This window comes from Montipora capricornis, chromosome 3 (genome assembly GCF_036669925.1).
Source record: "Montipora capricornis isolate CH-2021 chromosome 3, ASM3666992v2, whole genome shotgun sequence".
In the NCBI taxonomy this organism is placed as follows: Eukaryota; Metazoa; Cnidaria; class Anthozoa; order Scleractinia; family Acroporidae; genus Montipora; species Montipora capricornis.
This window is the reverse complement of record NC_090885.1, coordinates 11,848,592-11,869,867: the sequence shown is the minus strand read 5'-3', so window position 1 is coordinate 11,869,867 and position 21,276 is coordinate 11,848,592. Positions and strand designations below refer to the sequence as shown.

At 40.8% G+C, this 21,276-nt stretch overlaps 1 protein-coding gene and 1 pseudogene across 1 annotated transcript in view; one reads left to right on the top strand and one right to left on the bottom strand.

Annotated features, from left to right (window-relative positions):
- The first annotated feature begins 214 nt into the window (after window positions 1-214).
- LOC138039844 (tetratricopeptide repeat protein 28-like) lies at window positions 215-2,954 on the top strand (annotated as a pseudogene).
- Window positions 2,955-14,638: 11,684 nt separating this feature from the next.
- LOC138042220 (cGMP-inhibited 3',5'-cyclic phosphodiesterase 3A-like) overlaps window positions 14,639-21,276 on the bottom strand; it is a 24,027-nt gene continuing 17,389 nt past the window's right edge. Inside the window, exons 7-8 of the mRNA XM_068888034.1 lie at window positions 20,146-20,301; window positions 14,639-19,128 (exon numbers count right to left, since the gene is read on the bottom strand). Of these exons, the coding sequence (XP_068744135.1) occupies window positions 18,577-19,128; window positions 20,146-20,301 (708 nt within the window). The 3' untranslated portion in view covers window positions 14,639-18,576. The remainder of the gene's footprint in view (window positions 19,129-20,145; window positions 20,302-21,276) is intronic.

Genomic DNA, 21,276 nt, shown 5'->3' with positions numbered 1-21,276 from the left:
ACAGCAATGGACAATTTTTAGTTCCGTCGATTTCACCTTTACGAGAGAATGACTTGGTAAGACAGAATACATGTTATTCAAAAATCTTTTATTACTTTAAGAAGCAGATTAAATATCAAGGGTCTTTACCTTTTTTTTCCTTCTAGCTTCATCCTTGCCTTGACATTGGACCATCTCATCGAAAAAGTTTTAATTGTCATTTAGTTATTGAAAAATGGTAGATAAAAAGTTGGAAGCTGTAGAGCAGCGAATGTTACAGCTTGCCATTGCGATAAGTGTACAAGACAGGGATCGTGAAGGAAGGGCTTATCTCCAACTCGGCAATGCTTACCTGAACTTACCTGATTATCAAGAGGCCATAAAAAATTACACGGAAGCATTACATATTTCCATAGAAAGAGGCTGCAGGGCTGAGGAGGGTTTAGCCTGTGGAAATCTGGGAATTGGCTATTTTTGTCTTGGTAATTTTATACAAGCCACTGAGTACCTCGAAAACAGTCTTAGTATTGCTAAGGAGGTAGGGGATAGGGCTGAGGAGGGAGCAGCCTGTGGAAATCTGGGAAATGCCTATTCCCGTCTAGGTAACTTAAAACAGGCCATTAAGTACCACGAAAACAGTCTTAGTATTGCAAAAGAAGAAGGTAATAGGGCTAGGGAGGGATTCGCCTATGGAAATCTGGGAATTGTTTATCTCGAGCTAGGTGATTTTAAACAAGCCATGGAGTACTGCGAACAGCATCTTAGTATTGCTAAAGAAGTAGGTGATAGGGCTGGAGAGGGATTGGCCTATGGAAATCTGGGAAATGGCTATTTGTGTCTAGGTAATTTTAAACAAGCCATTGGATACTACGAAAAACAACTTAGTATTGCTAAAGAGGTAGGGAATAGGGCTGGGGAGGGATCAGCCTGTGGACATCTGGGAATTGGCTATTTTAGACTAGGTAATTTGATACAAGCCATTGAGTACCACGAAAAACAACTTAGTATTGCTAAGGAGGTAGGGGATAGGGCTAAGGAGGGGTCAGGCTGTGGAAATCTGGGACTTGCCTATTTTTGCCTAGGTAATTTTATACAAGCCATTGAGTGCTACGAAAAACATCGTAGTATTGCTAAGGAGGTAGGGGATAGGGCTGGGGAGGGAGCAGCCTGTGGAAATCTGGGAAATGCCTATTCCCGTCTAGGTAACTTAAAACAGGCCATTAAGTACCACGAAAACAGTCTTAGTATTGCAAAAGAAGAAGGTAATAGGGCTAGGGAGGGATTCGCCTATGGAAATCTGGGAATTGTTTATGGTAGTCTAGGTGATTTTAAACAAGCCATGGAGTACTGCGAACAGCATCTTAGTATTGCTAAAGAAGTAGGTGATAGGGCTGGAGAGGGATTAGTTTATGGAAACTTAGGAAGTTCCTATCTTACACTAGGTAAGGTTAAGGAAGCCATTGAGTACCATGAACACAGTCTTAGTATTTCAAAGGAGATTCAAGATAGCCTAGGAGAGGGATTCGCGTGGTATTCGCTAGGTTATGATCATGAAATGTCGGGTTCCTTTAGTAATGCACTCAGTTGTTATCGTTCAAGTATAAAACATTTTGATAAAATAAGGCATAGTCTGAAGTCAGAGGATGAATGGAAAATAACTTTTCGACACTCGTGCCGCGTGACATACACAGCCCTGTGGAGGACACTTTTAAAGAATGGAGAGGTCGATGAGGCTTTGTATGCTGCTGAGAAATGTCGAGCACAGGTTTTGATGGATATTTTGAAGGAACAATACGGCATTAACACAAAATCATTTTCTTCACTTACTCCGAAGCAAAATCTTTCAGCTGCACTAAAGCTTTTGCCTTCACAAACCGTTTTTTTGGCCGTTGACGGTAACAACATCGCCTTTTGGGTGCTAGGAAAAGACAGCAAGATCAGCTTTCGTCTAAGCGTAATCGAAAATGGAGATGCTAACATGTTGATGGAAACTATTGTGAAAAGGATCGGCGCAAGGGATGGTGTCAAATGCGAGGATCGTTCTTGGGATCCACCAGACAGCAACCGGTCTTGCAGCAAACAGCCTAACAGTGAGAAAACAGTTCTATCATCTTCTTCCTCCGTTAACTCTTTACAACCGTTGTATGATGTCTTACTCGGGCCAATTGCAGACTTGCTCGAAGGAGATGAGTTAATCGTTGTCCCCGATGGACCGTTTTGCTTGGCTCCGTATTCTGCATTGAGTGAATCTATCAGGATCCGCACTATTCCATCGCTGACCGCTTTTAATCTGATCGCCGGTGCACCTGAAGACTTTCACAGTAAGACTGGAGCACTGCTTGTAGGTAATCCGTGTTTGAAGGAAGTTATTAACAAGACAGGCAAGCCCATTTTCAAGCAGCTAAAGTGCGCTGAAAAAGAAGTAAAGATGATTGGAGAACTTATGCAGGTCACACCCTTAATTCAAAGAAATGCCACGAAAGCTGAGGTCCTGAAAAAAATGAAATCAGTTGCTTTAGTGCACATTGCAGCACATGGAAGCCCAACAACTGGAGAGATTGCTTTAGCCCCAAATATCGAACGGAAATCCCCAGTTCCTGAAGAAGACGATTATATATTGAAAATGTGCGACGTTCAGGCAATTTCTCTTCGAGCAAGACTAGTTGTGCTGAGCTGTTGTCACAGTGGCCGTGGAGAAGTGAACTCTGAAGGGAGTGGTGGGAATAGCCAGGGCTTTCCTGTGTGCTGGAGCTCGGTCTGTTTTGGTGTCACTCTGGGCAATTGATGACGAAGTTACGTACCAGTTTATGAGGAGGTTCTACAAGCACCTGGCAGATGGAGAAAGTGCAAGTGCAGCTCTTCAACAGGCAACGAAATTCCTCCGAGGGTCAACGCAGTATTGCGCTATAAAGCACTGGGCGCCATTTGTGCTAGCTGGCGATGATGTCAAGCTGTTCGAAAAAAATGGTGAGTGAAGTTCGAGTTTAATTCTTAAAGCAAAAAATACTTTCAAATTGGAAAAATGACGGTAGAAATCAAATAGGCCTAAGATGGCATTATAACGAGATGCTAGCTTCTTAGTGTAACTTACACTAAGAAGCTAGCATCTCCGCGACTCCGCCCAATACGGAATATATTTTCTCCCAACTAGCCGTCAATATAATGTGGTATTGCCGTCTCAAAATCGCAATTAGTTTATAAAGTTATGGAATGAAAGCACTGTGTCATGTTACTGCACCACTACACGTACGCAACGCGTACTTATTTTTGTTAACTGGTGAAGATGGCTGATGTATCACCTCATGATGTGTCTTCTGGTGTTTTCGTTCTCCCATAGATCTCTGAACGTCATCTTTTGCAGGAAATTCGCATCGGTGCATTATGTGTGCTCGAAAGAACCAGCTGTATTGAGAGCTGTTTTTCATTTGATTTTATTTTTTTTTGTCATTTTTTCTTCCAGAATCGATTTCGAAGATGTAAAAAGATTACCTGGCAGAACCTGTCGCTTGAGCAATTGCAGAACTTGTAAACAGAAAAAAAAAAAAAAAAAAAAAAAAAAGAACGGGAAACAATCATGCATGCCACTAGAACCAGCCCCAAAGGTTTAGTACAAGTTTACTGCGTTAATTTAACCAACAGACAGAGGTTAGAGCGGTTTTCAATTGAGTGTCGAAAGTAATTAGATAATTACTTTGGTTTATGATTACTTCACTCAGTGATTGGTTCAAAGTTCTCGCGCCATTTTTTCAACCAATCATAAGTGAAACCAAAACCAATCGTGGCTCACGCGTGCACATTTTCCCGCGCTTTGTGTCGGCTACGTGTAATTACTTCGAGTTTTGATTGGTTTGCGGGATTGTCTCAGTCCTTTTTGATTGGCCAAAGTAATTACTTTGGTTTTGGTTTTACGACACTCAATTGAAACTCGCTCTATTGTAAGTGAAATATAGCTATGACGGAAAGCTTAGATCTTTAGTAAAGAGCTAGTTTTACCCATTTTTTCGATACAACGTTTCTCATTTAACTTCAAAAGGCAGTTTTGCTCCAATGGCGATCAAAATCATAGTGCCATAGTTGAGTTGCTAAAAATCATGTTTTTTCCTTTCACATTGTAACCTCTAAACCAAACTCTTTGTCTTATTGCTTGGTGTGGGCTGGAGCCGTGGATGTGGTATCTATAAATCGTATGAGTGTGTGGATGTGTGTGCGTACGAGTGTGTCAAATGTGCGTGTGTGAGTTTTTTTAAGTATATATATATAACATATGTGTTTTTCTTGATTTATGTAATAACTTTTGTAAATTGATGAATGTAATTTAATAACATATAGCCAGTTTCGAAAGAAAAGATAAAAAACTTCTGCTGATGACCCTTAACATCAGGCTTTTACCAAGAAAGGAAACGACGGGTGAATTTTTTTCTATTCGTCTGCATAAGAAATGAGTGAAATCATCAGCAATGATGAAGACGTTTTTCTTTTCTTAATAAATTTTTAATAAATTTCTTTCTTAATAGGGCTTACTCCCTCGAGTGATCGGTGGCGTTTTCAAGCAAAGTGAAAGAATGTGTTTGCATTCAAAAGGAGTTCGGTTCCTGGGATAATCCTTGGGGCACCAAAAAATCCACTGCAAAGTTAGGGAAAATTCTCTGGAGCAGACTTATAGCCACCTTCACAACTGGAAAATTTTAAGGTGGCGCCAGAGAATTTTTTATACCTTTGCAGAGAGTTTTTTCTTGGCCGGATAACCACTTTTCAGTATTCACCGAGTTCGTTCTCAGATATAAGCATTTCAAGACAAACTATAGGGCGTTTTTAGAAGGCTTTTTCGTTGCTATGGTAAACTATTAAGTCACATCAGTGAGTGCATCTCAAGTTCAAGTTCAAGTTCATTTATACACACTTATTCGACCACAATGCAACAACAATAAGAGTAAAAAAGAAATAAAAACAGAGCTGACTATATATTGAATTAAACATAACAAAGAAGAAAGTGTGTAGCAGCCAAAGGAACAAAGCTTTCGAGTTGGTTGGTACCACAGAGCGGTTACAAGTGGGTGCCAGTACTTGTAGAAACTAGTTATAAAGCTCTGGCTAAGTTAATCACATGTCTAACTGTAAAGTAGAGAGAGTGTGTATTCTTTTTTAAAACTGTCGAAGGGGAGACACTTAAAGTGCTACTGTGATCAAATTTTTATCCCTTGAGTTTTTTGGTTTATCACATAGAGTACCATGAAACATTAAAAACGCTGTTTACCGTTTGGAAATATCTGCATTGGTTCCAGAGATATTTAAGTTTAAAAAATGTGTTAAATATGGCTGATGACGTCATTCACCCAACCCAATAGAACATCAAGAATATAAATAGAGCTATCTCGGTCAATTTGCAACAGAGACCATTGAAACTTGGTGAGCTGATAGTTCTGAAGGCAACACACCTACGACTGTAAAGAAATTGGTTCCCATGGCAACTCATTCTTTTCCAGTCCCCTCCAACCTGATTTCAATATTTTGGTGATCTCAGGCTAGAAATACATTTACCAAGGCCACAAACTCGACCTAACATCTTTATATGCTGGCAGGATCATGCAGATGAGGCACCATTTGCAAATATCAAAACAGAACGCCAAAGGTGGTCTGCAAAGCTTTTAATATCAGGGAGGTCTGGAACCCAGTATGTTGCCATGGTAACAAAAATGGTATGCTCATATTGTGGAACACATTTACTAGAATCTTAGTGCAAAGAACCAAGTATTTCTGATACAAATTGGCTGAGATATCTTTCTCCATCATACTTGATCAAAATTTGGTAGGGTTTATGACGTCATCACTTGGCTAATTTGCATATTAAAAAAACTTGAATATCTCCAGAACAAAAAGAGATATTTGAAACTGGTAAACAGCATTCTTCTTCTCGTACAGACTACGTGTTTATGTGCCAAAATGGCTTCGATAGGGAAGATTCAAATTTCGTCACAGTAGCACTTTAAATTTCATAGGTATTGCTTCCCAGGTCTGTGATGCCACTACACTAAACCTTGCTAGGCCATAATTAGTTCTAGAAAATGGCCTGTACAGGTTTTGATTTGTGGCATACCTGGTATTATAATTATGGACAGCCCTAGCTGGTTGAACTAAATTATAGAGAGCAGGAGGTATATCTCTTTTGTTTTGATATTGCATTTTATGCACAAGAGCGCCAAAATATTCTCTAACTTTAAAATTTCTAATAGTACTATAAAGTACGGTGTGGCACTTTCGCTTTTGTTTGCAAAAAAGATGCAGCAAATACAGTCATTTTGACTTATTGAAGACCGTACCCCAGAAATAGCTCAATTGGAACTTAAGCAAAGGCGAAGGTGTCGTTACAATGTAAATTCGTCTCATTTCAATCACTTCTTGACTAATTCAACCTTTTTGATATGTCAAGAGTGTGGTAGTTCCTCAACAATGACACTGGTCGGAACGGCGCTTAATTTAGGAGAGAAAGTTATATAATCTATCCACAAGTGATGTTCTTTATAAAACCTCAAATTTGGCTGTTTCATGTCGCTGCTTTGCAGACGACGGCAATGAAATGGACAAAGGGTAAAAACGCACGTGCAGTGCATGCAAAGCTATTGTTTATCTGATAAGAGGCAGAGACTGAGCAACTTACCCCTTATTTTAATACCTATTTTTTGTCCCGCCGGGGCTCCCACAAGACATGCTGGTTCTTTAGTAACACAAGCAAAACGGTGAATGGGTCACTATGACGTCATGGCCGCCACGTTTCATTAGGAAACTGGGCCGGGTTGTTCGAAAGCCGATTAACTTAATCCAGGATTAGCGTAAACTTTGTTTCTCGTTTTCCAGTTCTTAGTGAAAGTTTCTTTTGCTTATTTTTGTTTTTCAAGATTGACTTCCTCCGATGTAAAGGTTTGCCGAATATCAGCGTTGAACAGCATTTGGGAGTAGAGAAATAAACTACTTGGTTAATTTTTAATCTGGGATTAGCGTTAACCGGCTTTTGAACAACCGGGCCCTGAACAACATTTTTAAGCAACTTCATGTCAAGTTTTGTGTTTTAATATAATAATATGGCTTCGAAAAATGCCAGATAGCTTACAGCCAAATAAAAACTAAGAATCATCGATTTATTTATTTACCATCATTCCGGTCTTTGTTGAGCACAAATCCACTCCGGCAATCGCAAAGATAGCTGCCATGGTTATTAACACGATGTTGCTTACTTTCCATGCCCGTTCTCAACCCAATCAGTGACTTCCAATAAGAGAGTTGACAACCCAGGTTTAAACAAAACTCGTTGATAAAATACCACAAACGGACAAAAAATGGTGATGATGACAATGTCACCTTCAATAAAACAAAAATATTAATCTTAAAATCCCCTTCCCCATCAAGTTTTGGTTGAACAGTCCCAAATGAAAAGCAACGTTTCAGAGCCCCTGGTCAACACTGGGTAGGGAAAGGAAGATGTGGAGGCGGAAGGGGTTAGTTTTGATTGCACGAGTGTGGTTGCAATGAACATTTTTCTCAACAGTTTTGTTCCAGATTTGAGTTTTCGCTCTGCATTACCGCTTTCGCACAACACCCTGTGAAGAAAGCGAGTGAATCTGTTTTCTGTGATAACGGAATAAGCCAAAGGGAGGGGAAGGAGACAGGAAAGAAACAGCTGGATTTGGAAGATGCTTAGCAATGGGGACGAAAGAATAACTGGAAAGGAAGTCAGTCCCAGAAAGGAATCGAACCTACCACCACCGAAACACCGTTCGGATGCTCTACCCTTTGAAGAAGGGGACAAGCAGCCTTGAAGAGGGCCATGGGATAATAAATATGACACTCGTAATGGTAAACGACACATTCAACAAGGTCGGCCATTTGATGTGAGGGTGTAACCATTTTGACCAGCGGTGACTACCATCCGAGAAAATGACACTATGATGTTAGCAGCCATATTTTCTGGCTGGACGTTCGCTATTGTACCCCTCGTATATACATGAAAAATACAGTTCATTTGGAATACACGCAAAATAAAGGGTTTTTTTCTTGGTTATTATTTGCCGCAAAAATCTGCAAGGTACATCCACCGGCTGCGAAGTGGAATCGAGACCACACCGAGCATTTTCTCAGGTAATAGACAATTCCTTTATTGAGGAAAGAGTATCTGTAAAAACCTTTTCAATTAACACTAAACCTATAAAGGTGAAAGCGGAATAGTTTCCTATGTATTTTCCCTGGATGTTTCCATCAGTGAAGTCCCTAATAACGTCATCCCTAAATATAAAATTGAATTGGTGTTGCATCCTCATGATTTTCCCAATTCTTTTGATTTGTTAACCTTGTACTGTGATTACTTCATTTATTGCGCTACCACTAAAGATATAATTTGTATAACACTGGAAAGTAGACCAGCAAAAAAATAGTCCCATACGGACTTGCAAGACGCCCATGATTTGGGTGCAGCAATTGTTTTGTTAACCCCATAAAGAATTCTGGGTAACTCTGCCATTCCATTACAAGGGAAGATCTCCGATTTTCATTTCATAGATTTTTTATAAGTGTCGGGCCAACCAGTCCTATCAGCAAAATAGGGCATCGATTAAAATGTTAAGCTTTCAAAACTTGCCCAAATTGTATCGGTAGGTCCTGGAATTCGTCCACAGAAAGGCCAGAGAGACAACTTCACTCGTGAACCGCCATTCCTTACAACAAAGCATTTGAGGAGTCTCAGTTACCATGAAACCACCTCTCACCTCTGTCTCGAGAAGACCAGACAGGCACGGTTCTCACGTTACCCTTATGCCTGTAGAATCGACCGAAATCCCAATTCTTTGTAATTACCAACAACTTTTTTATTGGTATCGTACGTATCCGAGAGCCGGAACATTTGCACATGTGCTGATGAAATGTTTGAACTAGAGAGAAAAACGCAGTACCTCCAGACGTGGCGCTGGAGCGTCGTACCAAACGAGTCATCCTGGGATTTCGGCCCGTGCGATCGCTATGGGACGCAGTTGGCCCTTCGCGGCTTTCAGATACCGGCCTACCTCCCGGTAAGGTATTGAGGAAGAGAAATGTGGGCCCGTAAACCTAATGAGAAAAAATCCTACGTTAACGTAAGGTTTCGATCATTTTAACATTCGCAGGAAAAGACATTTTATCTCTCACGTGGTAAGCCCTGGAATCGCAGATTACAAATTGTACGCACGCGCATTTCTTAAGGTAACAGACATACATAAACATTATTTCAAATCGAAGTTCAGAGTAGATACAAGGCCTAATGTCTTCGAGACATTACGTTTAGCTACACTTAAACCTAAAATTCATATCAATACGCATACATAACTAAATATAACAATACTTAAGGATGCATTAATTGAAAAGAAATGCAGCTATACAAAATGCGGCCCTGGATTCTCATTTTAGAACATGTAAACTCAGTGGTACGGATAAAATCAGGTAGCGCATTTCACCATTTAGCTCATAAGTTAAAAAAAAAAACGAACACCATAAATGGTTGTTGAAGGTTTATTGAGGGACAAAATGTAATTTCCGCTAAAATTACAAAAGGAAGACCGGAGAGAAATTTATATTTCATATAAGCAGGAAAACTATTAGGAAAAAAACAAAAAAGACAGAGTTTTATACAGTAATATTAATACGAGGAAATTGTGAATGCGCTTATTGCATATAGAGATGTAGAGTTTGTCTTTAGTTAATGGTAAGAGGACAGGTAATCTGCAAATATAAATCTTACAAGAAATCACGAAAGGCCAGCTTTTTGCTACGAGAATAACAGAAAAGAAAGCACTACGTTGTCGTGAATTTTCTATGGTAAAAACTTGCTCAGAAATCAAAAGTCTATGTTAACTGCACACACACTTTTTTTCAAAAAGACTGGAGACGAGTGTATCTCTTGGATCAGTGAGTGGAAAACAGCACCCAAACACACCATCTCAGCCATTCAAGAGCTGTACCAACAGATGATGTCGACGAAAGTTTACGATCGAGAGAAGACCGGTCCGCAAACTGACTCGGATGTGATGTGTCGCCTATATAGTAAGCAATTAGAGACACAGGCCCACATTCTCTCTGGATGTAGTGCTCTGGCACAAACGAAATACCTACCGCGTCACAACGCTGCCTTGAAGATAGTCTTCATCGAGCTGTTGAGGGAAGCTGAGCTTGTTGACATGGTGCCACCATGGTATTCTGCTGGAGAACGAGCAAGCTAAGGCTCCCTGGAACGTCCCCCTGTATGCGAAGAGTACGGTGTAACGGAATAGAATGATGTCAGGCTGGTATTCAAGGAGGAGAAGAGAACACACTATTCCATCACTTGTCTCCGTTTTACTTTACTACACTTGTTTCCACCGTAATGCTTGACAATAAAGCAGTGCCATCCAATATTTCGAATTTGCTCAGCCCAGCTCAAGATATTCATCAATATAACACTTGCTCTTCTCCCTTAGGTAACTTCTATATAATTCTTGATTAAACCTTCATAAGGGTTTCGTCTTTTTCTACTACAAATAAAATGCAAATTTTGCAAGACATATCAGAAAATCTGAGACCTGAATTATACATAGATTCATGAGAATAGTCACTGATTGGGTCCAGAATTTAATTCTATTTCAAATCTTCCAAAAACAGGGCAGTTGAAGTGATTTGTGCACTCGATATAGCTGAGCTGATGCAGAGATTCCAACCCTCCCGTTTTGGCCCGAAACCCTCTCCTTTTTGGAGAATATTTTCTTCCTCCCGTTTTCGCTTTATATTCTCCCGGCTTTTGAAATTCTTCCTAGCCAAAGAAAAACAATGTTTTCTTTGTTTAACCAGTCTTGTAGCATGATTCTTTCCAGTTTTTCGATATTAAAATTGAGATTGAAATTGTCAATAAATGAGCACAAAGACATTGCCGCGGACAGGAAAAGTGGATGACTCACAGAATTTCAGAGAGGAGGAGGGGAGGGGGGGGGGGGGGGGGGCTGGGGGCAAGATGCTGTTAACCAAAGAATTAGTAAATAGATAAAGAAAAATTCTTTAAACGTAGAATAAGAGCGTTTCATCTCATGCTACAACGCACGGTGTATGGCGTGCGCGACAACTGGAACTGGGCTTTAGTTTACTTTAACTCACCAAAGACCTTATTCATAAATGGTGTTCAATTTATCTTTCTTTTGTCCAAGTGCAAATTAGCCTACCTAGTCTCGATACCATACAGTGAATTGAAAAGAATTCTTGCTCTAAAATGAGGCTTGGTAGGCTAATTTGCACTTGGATATCGACTGCCAGGCAGTGTGGCCCAGTGCGGGTTAGAGCGCTTGTCTTGAGATCCGGAGTTTCCAGGTTGAAGACCAGCTCTGACCACTTGTTGAATTTGATCCTGGTAGTCCCTGGTTCAACGTCCCAGCTGCACTTGTAAATAATCAACTGGTTTGCCTCCGGCCAGTTGGGATTCTTAACAGTTCTTGTTGTTCTGTTCCGTCGTTTCGTTGTGTTTCATTGGCCCTGAAAAGCCCCTATGGGGAGCGGTCAATTAAGTATGTATTGTATTGTGTTTATGAATAACGTCTATACCGCTTGCATTATTAGGGAGTTTAAGAAACGACGACGGCTACGACTACGACAACGCCACAAAACAATGATATCATTGGTTAAAAGAGGAAAAATAATCGTGCTACACGTGCAGCACGAATTAAATTGCATAACTCTGCATAACTACAACGTGAAATCACGACAACATGAGCGTACAAATGCGAATCTTTCATGCCCTCACGAATGCCGTCATGAAATCACTCCTATAAATTACATTTTTGGATAATTCGCCAACATCGAACACAGTGAACTAAATGAAATAATCCCAAAAGACTTAGGATTGTGTAAAGTACATATTTTGAAGAGACGTCTTCGTCGCTATCGCCGTAGATGTTAATTTACAAAGTGCCGCACAAGCATCGAATTAACTATCTCGCCTCGTTGCTTCCATTGCCATCTGTTTGGATATCAAAGAGGGTCCCCAAAAGAGTTTGCGGGATCCGGTATTTGGCCTTTTTGGAGCCCGGCATTCGGGATTCCATAGAAATGTGGAACGGGTTTCGGGATTGTATTTATGGACGGGACGCGGGATTTAGCGTTACTAACGAAGCGGGATCCGGGAAATTGTCACTTTGAAGCCACGAGATCCGACACTTGCAGACTGCTGACTAACCCTAAATCACAGTTATTGAAAGCTAACCGTTTTAAAATGGGCTGCTTCACAGGTCTCTGTTTTACCAAAACAGAAACAAACCTGAACATAAATTAAAGCTGACCTTAGGCATAATTAGACCAAAACAAGAGTTTTTAGGCCCAAAGTTAGTTTCAATGAGTGTTCAGGTTTGTTTCTAGGTTGGTAAAACAGAGACCCGTGAACGAGACCTGTGTTTTGTACCTGCCCCTTGAATTCACTACAGACGCATCACGAACGAATGACGCTGTCCTCGTACAATTGTAACTCTATTTCATGTAAAGAGATCGTCCGACTTCACATCTTTAGTTTCCTCACTTTGTAATTAGATTGGTATTGTTTTTTTTCTAATCCAGTACCTCACATTTGCATTCAAACCAGCATTTGCTCAGTTGCTATATGTCAGTAAATAACGTTACTTACTTACTTACTTACTTACTTACTTACTTACTTACGCATCTCGACGCTTCATAGAAAAGTGCTTGAAATGACAAGGTATTCTGCTGTTTTTTCTGATCGCAAGTCATTTAATTTTACAGGATAATCTCCCGCGAGGATCTTCGAAATGTGTTTTTATTTCTCGCGCAAAATTGTTCTATTTTTTTCTGCTTAACGATATTTGCCCATATGGAAGAAGACGCTCTTAATTGCCGGATAACAACAACCGCAAAGGTGGGTAATGTAAAGTGGGTGAGCGGGACTCTAGGGACCTGGTATCCTGTGTTTTTCTGGTATACTTAAAGGGACAGTTTCACGGTTTTGCGCATGTCCAAGCTTTAGCGCTAGCAGTTGTAAAGTTTACGGTTTCTTACTGAACCAGATGATGTTAATTAAACACAGAGAGTATTAAAGCAAATACACTGAATGACTAAGCCCAAATTTGGTGGAAGACACTGCGGGTTTACACAGGAAATATCGAATTTAGTTTTGATCTCGAATTTATTGTACGGATCGAAAGTTTATTCTACGCACGAGTTGTCATAACACACGAGTAATCTATTCGCATGCAGTAGGTTCATAACACAAAGGAAATGATTACAAAAGTAATTCCAATGAGTAATCCATTATTATGGGATTGTTTCCGTTTCCTGCATCAGTGCTTTCGATTGTTTCAATAACAATGGAATTAAATGGGCTGACGTGACAGTTTGCCCATGCGCAGAGACGTGAAACTCTCCCTTTAACTGTTTAGAGTGAATCATGTGAGCGTTAGCCCTACTAATGGAAATGGGCCCACACAAGGACAGAGAAAAACTCTGACAAAGGTGGGAACTGAACCCACGACCTTCGGGTTAGATCACGGCTGCTCTACCAAGGTCAGGCGGGAGCAGGCCGTGGGAACTAACGATGTAAAAGTTATCGTGAGTTCCCACGGCCTGCTGCATCTATAGTTGAACTTGAAAACCTAGGCGTTCTAGTAGCTCAAGGGGTAGAGCTTGCTGCCAAGGACTCTGATGTTTTAGTTGCCCTTTTCGTCCATCGCCAAGCAACTAATTCCCCAAATTAACTCGTTTCATTCACCTCTGAGTCCTTTCACGGGAACACGTTCGCCTAACAAATCGACCTGCTCGCAACTCACCCCCGGAGTGACTTTATAGCTTAGCAGGGGCGGATCAGGGAGAGATGACCTGCGACTTTCTAATACAACTGGTATTCTGAAGAAAAAAAACATCACCAGTGGGGAGGGGGTGGGGCCAGTCAGCTATGCCATTCCTTAGTGGTGCATCCCATCCAAAAAAACATCCTGGATACGCCCCTGGATTGCATCGGTATCGCAGACGTCTTGGGTTCGAATCCCGTTGGAGCCAACTGAATTTTTCAGGTTTCTATAAGGAACAAAATTGCTTAAATTGTCCAGATAAGTGCCAGGATCACTTCTCTCCTTCGTTGAACTCGTTTCGGTAGGAAAAAGAGATCGTCCAAACCAGCCTCTATCTCCACCAATTCCTTGAGTCAACCATTTGTTTTTGGGAAGAGGTCTTTCCCGCCAAAAGTTCCACTTTTCCCGTGACGCTGAGATGGCTCTGTTTCGATTGGCTTTTACAACAGAGGGCGTGCTGAATCTCTCAAGGGAGGCGTTCTATAAATAAATCTATTCGGAAAAGGCTTATCTCCTAGGCCACGTATGGAGGCTCCCCTTGACAAGCTCCTAAATAATACATTTGTACACTGTATTTGATTACTGGGATTCTAAATTTGGGGTCAACCTTCAATATACCAGTGCTTCAATATACCTGTGCTTCGGTGGAGTCCCTTAGGACCAGATCGCCCAAGGCAACAGCGAGCACAGGGCAACCAAGGGACCTAACCAAGGACCCTAACAATAGGACATGTGGAACAATGGCAAAAAGAGGTACGAGAAATAACGGCCGGAAATACATCCGCCTTCTCAAGCCCCTCCAGATCTTAAAACCAACCATCACACACAAACTTGACACCTCGTAGATTTTATGACAGTACATCATCTTTTCAGTCCTTAAATACTACAGCAATCTTATGCGGAATATGGTTCGTTATTTACTAATCGATCTATTTACTTGACTGACATATGACGTCACAATACACAGAATTCGTTCCCAAACGCTACAAGATATTTATAGATGTTATTTACACATGACAATTGTACAATTATTGAGTTCATTTGTCTTGTTCGACACATATAAGAGCCCTTTCTGTACATATGTACACGATACAAGACTTTGCTGTGACTTACGCAAACGATTGCGTGACAACATAAATGATTACAAGTAAAGCTATGATCCTCGCAGTTATGGACGTAATTTTAGCAATTGCGTAGAGAAGCCAGACGAATTCAAGACTTCAACGGGGTTTGAACCCATGACCTCGCGATAACGGTGCGACGCGAGGTCACGGGTTCAAACCCCGTTGAACTCCTGAATTTTTCTGGCTTTTCCACGCAAATTGCTAAAATTACGTCCATAACTGCGAGGATCATAGCTTTACTTGATTTCACATCCGCAGTTCAGAATACGATTTATTTCATATATCATTTCGTTCATAAATGATAGCGTTACACCTAAATACTCTAAACGAATGTCTGATGCATCAGACGATAGTCCAGTCAATGGCAATCACTAGAGGCGTCACTCCTATACGATCCTGTACCCAGTCTTCCTTCTCCAAACGTTGAATCACACCGCTAAGCCCGTTATCGGCTGGGAGGGTACACGAGGCAGTGAAAAGCGTTACAATTGAATGTGGAGCGACGTTCAAATCAGTTTACGAGCTGGCTAAGGGGGTGTTTACATGAGACCGGGAAGAACTCATACCGGCATGAGTTGGTATCGGCCTCCGTAAATTTCTTCTTCTGCGTTTACAGGAGACCGGCCTGACAATGAACTCAGACCGGTCTGACCTCGTCTCGGTTGCTGGACCGAGACGAGAAACTCTCATACCGGTCTGAGTTCGTACCAGTCTCATGTAAATGACAACAAATCTCAGACCGGGTCGAGAAATTTCAAGCCTGTATGCTTTTGGGTCAGCGACACATTTATTACACAAAATATATCATTTCGTTTCGAAACCAGGCACCAAGCATTTCGTCCCGGTTTCATGTAAACGGCTGCAAAAAATTCATACCGGTACAAGTTTATACCGGTCTGAGTTCGTCCTGGTCTCATGTAAATACCCCCTAAGTCAAAGCGAATTTAATTGAGTACGTCTAATAACTGCGAAATGTTTAAACGCAGCCTTTAGAAATACTTTTGTGTTAGCCAATAAAGTACTGCTCCGGTATTCACGTGAACCAAGCAACGAAAGTAGAATCAAAATTGCTTCCAAAGGTTTTACTTATCTTCAAATAACACTTGTTTCATAGAAAGGAGTGCGCTAAGGGATTGCCACTAACCAGTTTTTTGACACAGATATATAAACGGCGAGATCCACCGTAGTTTTTCATTAAATTCACTTGAGTTGTAATTTCAAATATATATTTTCCATGGTTTGCGTTAACAATGCAGCATCTCATTAGTTAATTAATTATTATGTTCAAAAACTTAACTTTTTAAAGCTGTCCAAATACCGTCACTTTACTGTAGTTCTTTTAAAAAAACAAGTGTTTAAAGGAAACTTCACCCGAAAGTTGTCTGGCGTATTTTCGCATATGCTTGGAAGTGAAAATATCGATGAGTTGAATTCTCGCTCTTGATCACTCTTGTCTATAGAATTACATAGGCGCTTGAATTAATTAATTGGACTTTTTCGTGACAAAGGAACCACTCCACTTATTCGATACGACTGTACGTAAAATACTATTTTACAACTTACGAGAAAATAAATTATACCTTCTCACTTGGGACTATGGCAGAAAAGATAATTAATGATTAATAGGAGGTTTTCACGTAAAGTCATCACGGCCATGCTAGTGGACGAAAACAGAAGATCTCTCATGACCTTCTTATGGTCGTCCACCAGAAGTCGTAAATTTCCCTATTGTTATTGGTGTCCCTAGAGGTTGGTTGAAAACATCCTATTGACATCATTTGTAACGAAGTATTCGTCCTCTCGCTAATGTCGTTTCTTGGCCACTCAAATTTTGTTGAAAGGAAGATTTTAAGTCTCTTAAAAATGAGACCTATGTTTTCTCATTGGGCAGGTTAATAGCATAGTTAATCACATGTCTTTGAGCGGCATTTGGTATAAATAAGCACGAGTACACTTTTCCGACTCAAAATTGAACGAGCTTGCAGAGCCAGTGCAATTTGCAGTCTGAAAATTGTTAATTGCTTTAATTTTATCACAAATTACACGAGAAATCATGTAACTTATTTGATAATAGACATGAAAAATACTCTATTCTGATTGGCTAAGGGAAATGCAGTTTTCAGGTTAGCAGAAAGGAGGTAATTCCCTGCAAAAAAAAAGGAATAAACCAAGCATCCTGATTGGTCAATGAGCAAACACAGCCAGAGATGCCAATCAAATGCGTGCCCTGGATGGTGCAACTTACCGCGCAATTTTTGCGTGAAACAGATGCCTTGTTTCTGCTTAACCAACCCGAATTTTTCATGTATATTATTAAGAAATGACATGATATTTCTCGTGCAATATAGAATAAACGAGCACTCGTAAATTTCTTCAAAGACTACAAATTGCACTCGCGCCGTGCTTATTAATTCCAAACTGCACTCGAAATCGTGAGATTACCTATACAAACAGGACTGCGTAATTTTTTCATGTATATTATTTGACAACAAACACAACAGTAAAGCCTGGTTTTCACTAGCGACGCAATGCACAAGTGCAAGCACAAGAGAGTTCGTGTCAAGTGAAAACGAACCACAATGCAAAGACGAGCGCGCGACGCAGAGACAAAGTTTCACTTCTTCCATGTTCTCTCTTACAACGCAACGCTGCAAGTGGAAACTGGAACGGAACTTTTTCATTGGACAAACATCACAGCTTGCGTTGTGCTTGCCTTACGTCCCGTTTCACACAACGCAAGCACAACGCACAAGGAAAAGGAACAAAAAATGATCATTGCGCGTGTGCTTGCGTCAGGCCTATTTTCACGGTGAAATAAGCACTTTCGTGCTTGCGTCGCTCGTGAAAACCAGGCTTAAGTTTTTATACGTAAATTCATACCATGAAGGGGCTCAAAAAGAATTTTCATCCTGGAAAAAAAACCTGAATATTGTTGTTACAACATGTAAAATAAAAAAAACTCGCATGCAAGCAATACTGGACTAACCTAATCGAAGAATACCATTTTCAGGAAAGGGTTTTTATTTTTTCGCCACTGATAATTATAGGTAATCACATGAGGCCGAGTACTATTAAGGATTAATTGCACAAGTGTTTTGGAAATTTTCCAAAACACAAGTGTAATTAATCCTTAATAGTACGAGGACTCATGCGATTACTTGTTTATCAATAAAGGGCAAAATTACTCTTGATTACCAAAAATGCCCTCGATTAAGAAAAAATGCCCCCTGTCTTAGCCAATCAGCGCTCAGTAATTTTGCCCTTTATTGATAAAAAAAATTATCGACCTTTTTCCTCCCGGCTGAAAAACCTGAAAATACAAATTATAATTGTGGTGACAATACAGGGCTATCAATAATTACATACTAGAAAATTATAACCACAACGGTAACTCTCTATTTGCAAATACCATGATACAACCCATATTGCTAACAATAAGCGTTGCGTGACGGCCTATGTAACATGGAGGGCTAATCTCCAGTTGACTCGTTTGAACACTGAAAGTGTACAGAAAACAGTGCCGCAATATTTATTGACATTGCGCCATACCTGTCTCCCAAAGAGATGATTCAGTGATTATTTACAGTAATTTACACAAACTGGCACCAACCGAGGCAAACGTACACTTGACGTTCAAGAACTGATCACTTGTGTGGCAAAAATGATTGATCATTTTGCTTGCGTGACTCTGCTGCCGTGTTTCCTAACTCGGAACTGTTCTCCTCCTCAACAATGGTCTCATTTTTCAGCGACGTTTCTATCATGATCAATTCCTCGTCGGACCCCTCCAGGTCTTTGTCTACGCTTTCTTCGCATTCAACTTTCTGTGCTTTTCGCTTGTCTCTCTCTTCTAGTTTGATCACTTCCAGCCACATTTTATAATTGTTCTCAATGTTCGTTGTTAGATCGCTCGTGATCTTAGCTCGCTGTCGACGTCGAGCCTTTTTCGATTTTCTTCGTTCGCCTTCGGGTTTTCGCATCCCTTCTTCGGTAGAGTCTTCGTCGTCGCTTTCCAAGTCCGAACTACTTTCCTCCTCCTCGACCCAGTGTCCGGGAAGGAGTCCTGCGTTGGCGTAAGCGTTGTAGAGTGGGGCGACCAAATGATTGATAAAGGACTCCTGCAATTGCGCTACATGCGGCTGATCACGGTTCATATAAGGCGATATTGGCATACCGCGGGTTAATTCGTCATCTCCCTGCAAGCAAAGCAAAACAGTCAAGGGATATTGAAAACGCTGTGTCGATATTACGTGCTACAGGTCAGGATTCCGAAATTACTATATTATTGGGAGTTTAACTATTGAAAATATAAAAATACAAATATAATTAAACCCTACATGGTTTTTATCCCGATCGAGCACTAACTACGGTTGTTCCATTACCCATAAATATGGTACCAAAGGAAGCCAATGGCGCCCCATTTGTTACCTGCCACTCTGTCAGTGTTGCTTGTTCTCCGAAACTGGTACAAGGATCACATGGAAACCGCTTTACCAGCAACACACTTCGAATCACCTGAGGAGCCTCTTTAAAATGACGTTTTGCGCTTAAGTAATTATTTCGTGATTATTCCAATACGTGATTATTCCAATATGGGAGGCGCGGTGGCCTCATGGTCAGTGTGCTCGACTCCGGATCGAGTGGTCCGGGTTCGGGTCCTGGCCGGGGACATTGTGTTGTGTTACTGGGCAAGACACTTTACTCTCACGGTGCCTCTCTCCACCCAGGTGTATAAATCATTTAAATGGGGTACCGGCGAATCTAATGCTGGCGGAAACCCTGCGATGGACTAGCATCCCATTCAGGGGGGAGTAGAAATACTCCTAGTCGCTTCATGCTACAGAAACCGGAGATAAGCGCCGGCCTGATGGGCCTTCTAGGCTCGTAGGAGACTTCACCTACCTACTATTCCAATATGTTCACATTAACGAAAACATAAAGACTGAAAGATTGCCTCTTGTGTGCTCAATTTGTCGTCAAAACCTTAAATTTGCTAACTTCACGTTGAAGTTTTGCCGAGGATGGACTTGGAGTGTATTTAAATGCATATCGTAAGAGCAATCAGTACAGTTTTTGACTAATTCACCCTACTGCTCTTTGTGGCATTGCCAAAGCTTTCGGCCGTGTAATTTGACAAAGACCATCAGCAAATTATCGTCGGCCGGGTGTCATTTCAAAGGTACTAATTTCTGATCCACCAACGTGCACATCACCTGTTCATAGAATTCCTCAACAATTCTCTCTGTCCAGCGAGTATGCAGGTCCCTTCGTTTACTGGGCCCTGAAATGTCCGCCATCTTAATGCAGATTTGCAAGGTTAGGAGACGATCAGCCTCTTGTGTCCAGTCCACCCCGCCACCTTCATTTATCTGGAAATTAACCACGACTGGTCAGCTTTTTAATAACGTGACATGACGTTCGCGCGCTTTTTAAACAGCGAAAAAAAGAGGCTCAGTACGCAGCTATTACAGCGGCTCTCGGGATTGGCTCAGAAAACAATGCACCAAAACAAACAACCAATCAAAGATGAACCCTAACCCTGAAAAAACAATGGAGCTGCGTCCTAAAGGGATCCAATGAAATTAGAGGTTGGAAAGAGCTGCGTCCTATTATCTCAAGAAAGGACGAGTCTCTTCACGTTGCTTGTGCACATACTTGCAAACGAAAACTAGGCTTAACTTTCCAGAAATTGCCTATGTTTTAAAAATCATAAAACCGATCGATGTCTTTTCAGAAATTACTGCTCTCGTGCGCGCTGTCAGTACATGCTTTTCGCTTTTTTCCACTGAATGAAATTAGTGAATTGCTTCACGTTGGTTTGGAACGGTCATTTTCACAACTAAAAAATGTGCTAGGAATCCGCGCTTGGCGTAAAAATAACTTTTTAAGTTTCCTGGCTGCATTGTGAGTGCATTACGTTTCTAGTTAAAAAAAATTCTCTTTAAGGAAATTCTTGGGTTGCATGTGACGTCACAAAAAAATTAAATACAAAACTAAAGAGCCTTTTGAGTTTTTATCTTGATCAGCTACAAGAGGTTTTAAAAATATATCTGTTTGCATGTTTTCAGCTCGGTACCGTGCTTCGTTTCGAAAACGAGAGCAGTTTGAATTTCAGAGTTTTTCACAGTGCGTGACACGTTGACGGCTTTCGAAAAACATGCCAGTCGCATAAAAACATCGATTTCCGTCGTGTTTTTGTCCTAAACAGCCAAAATACTAGGAGACGTGTCTATACGCTCTGACGAAGGGCTAACGCTCGAAACGTCAGCTTTTAGAATCTCTGTACGGTGGCCAATTTACATTATCAACTCCGTTGATAAAACTAAATTTTTGTATATTACTTC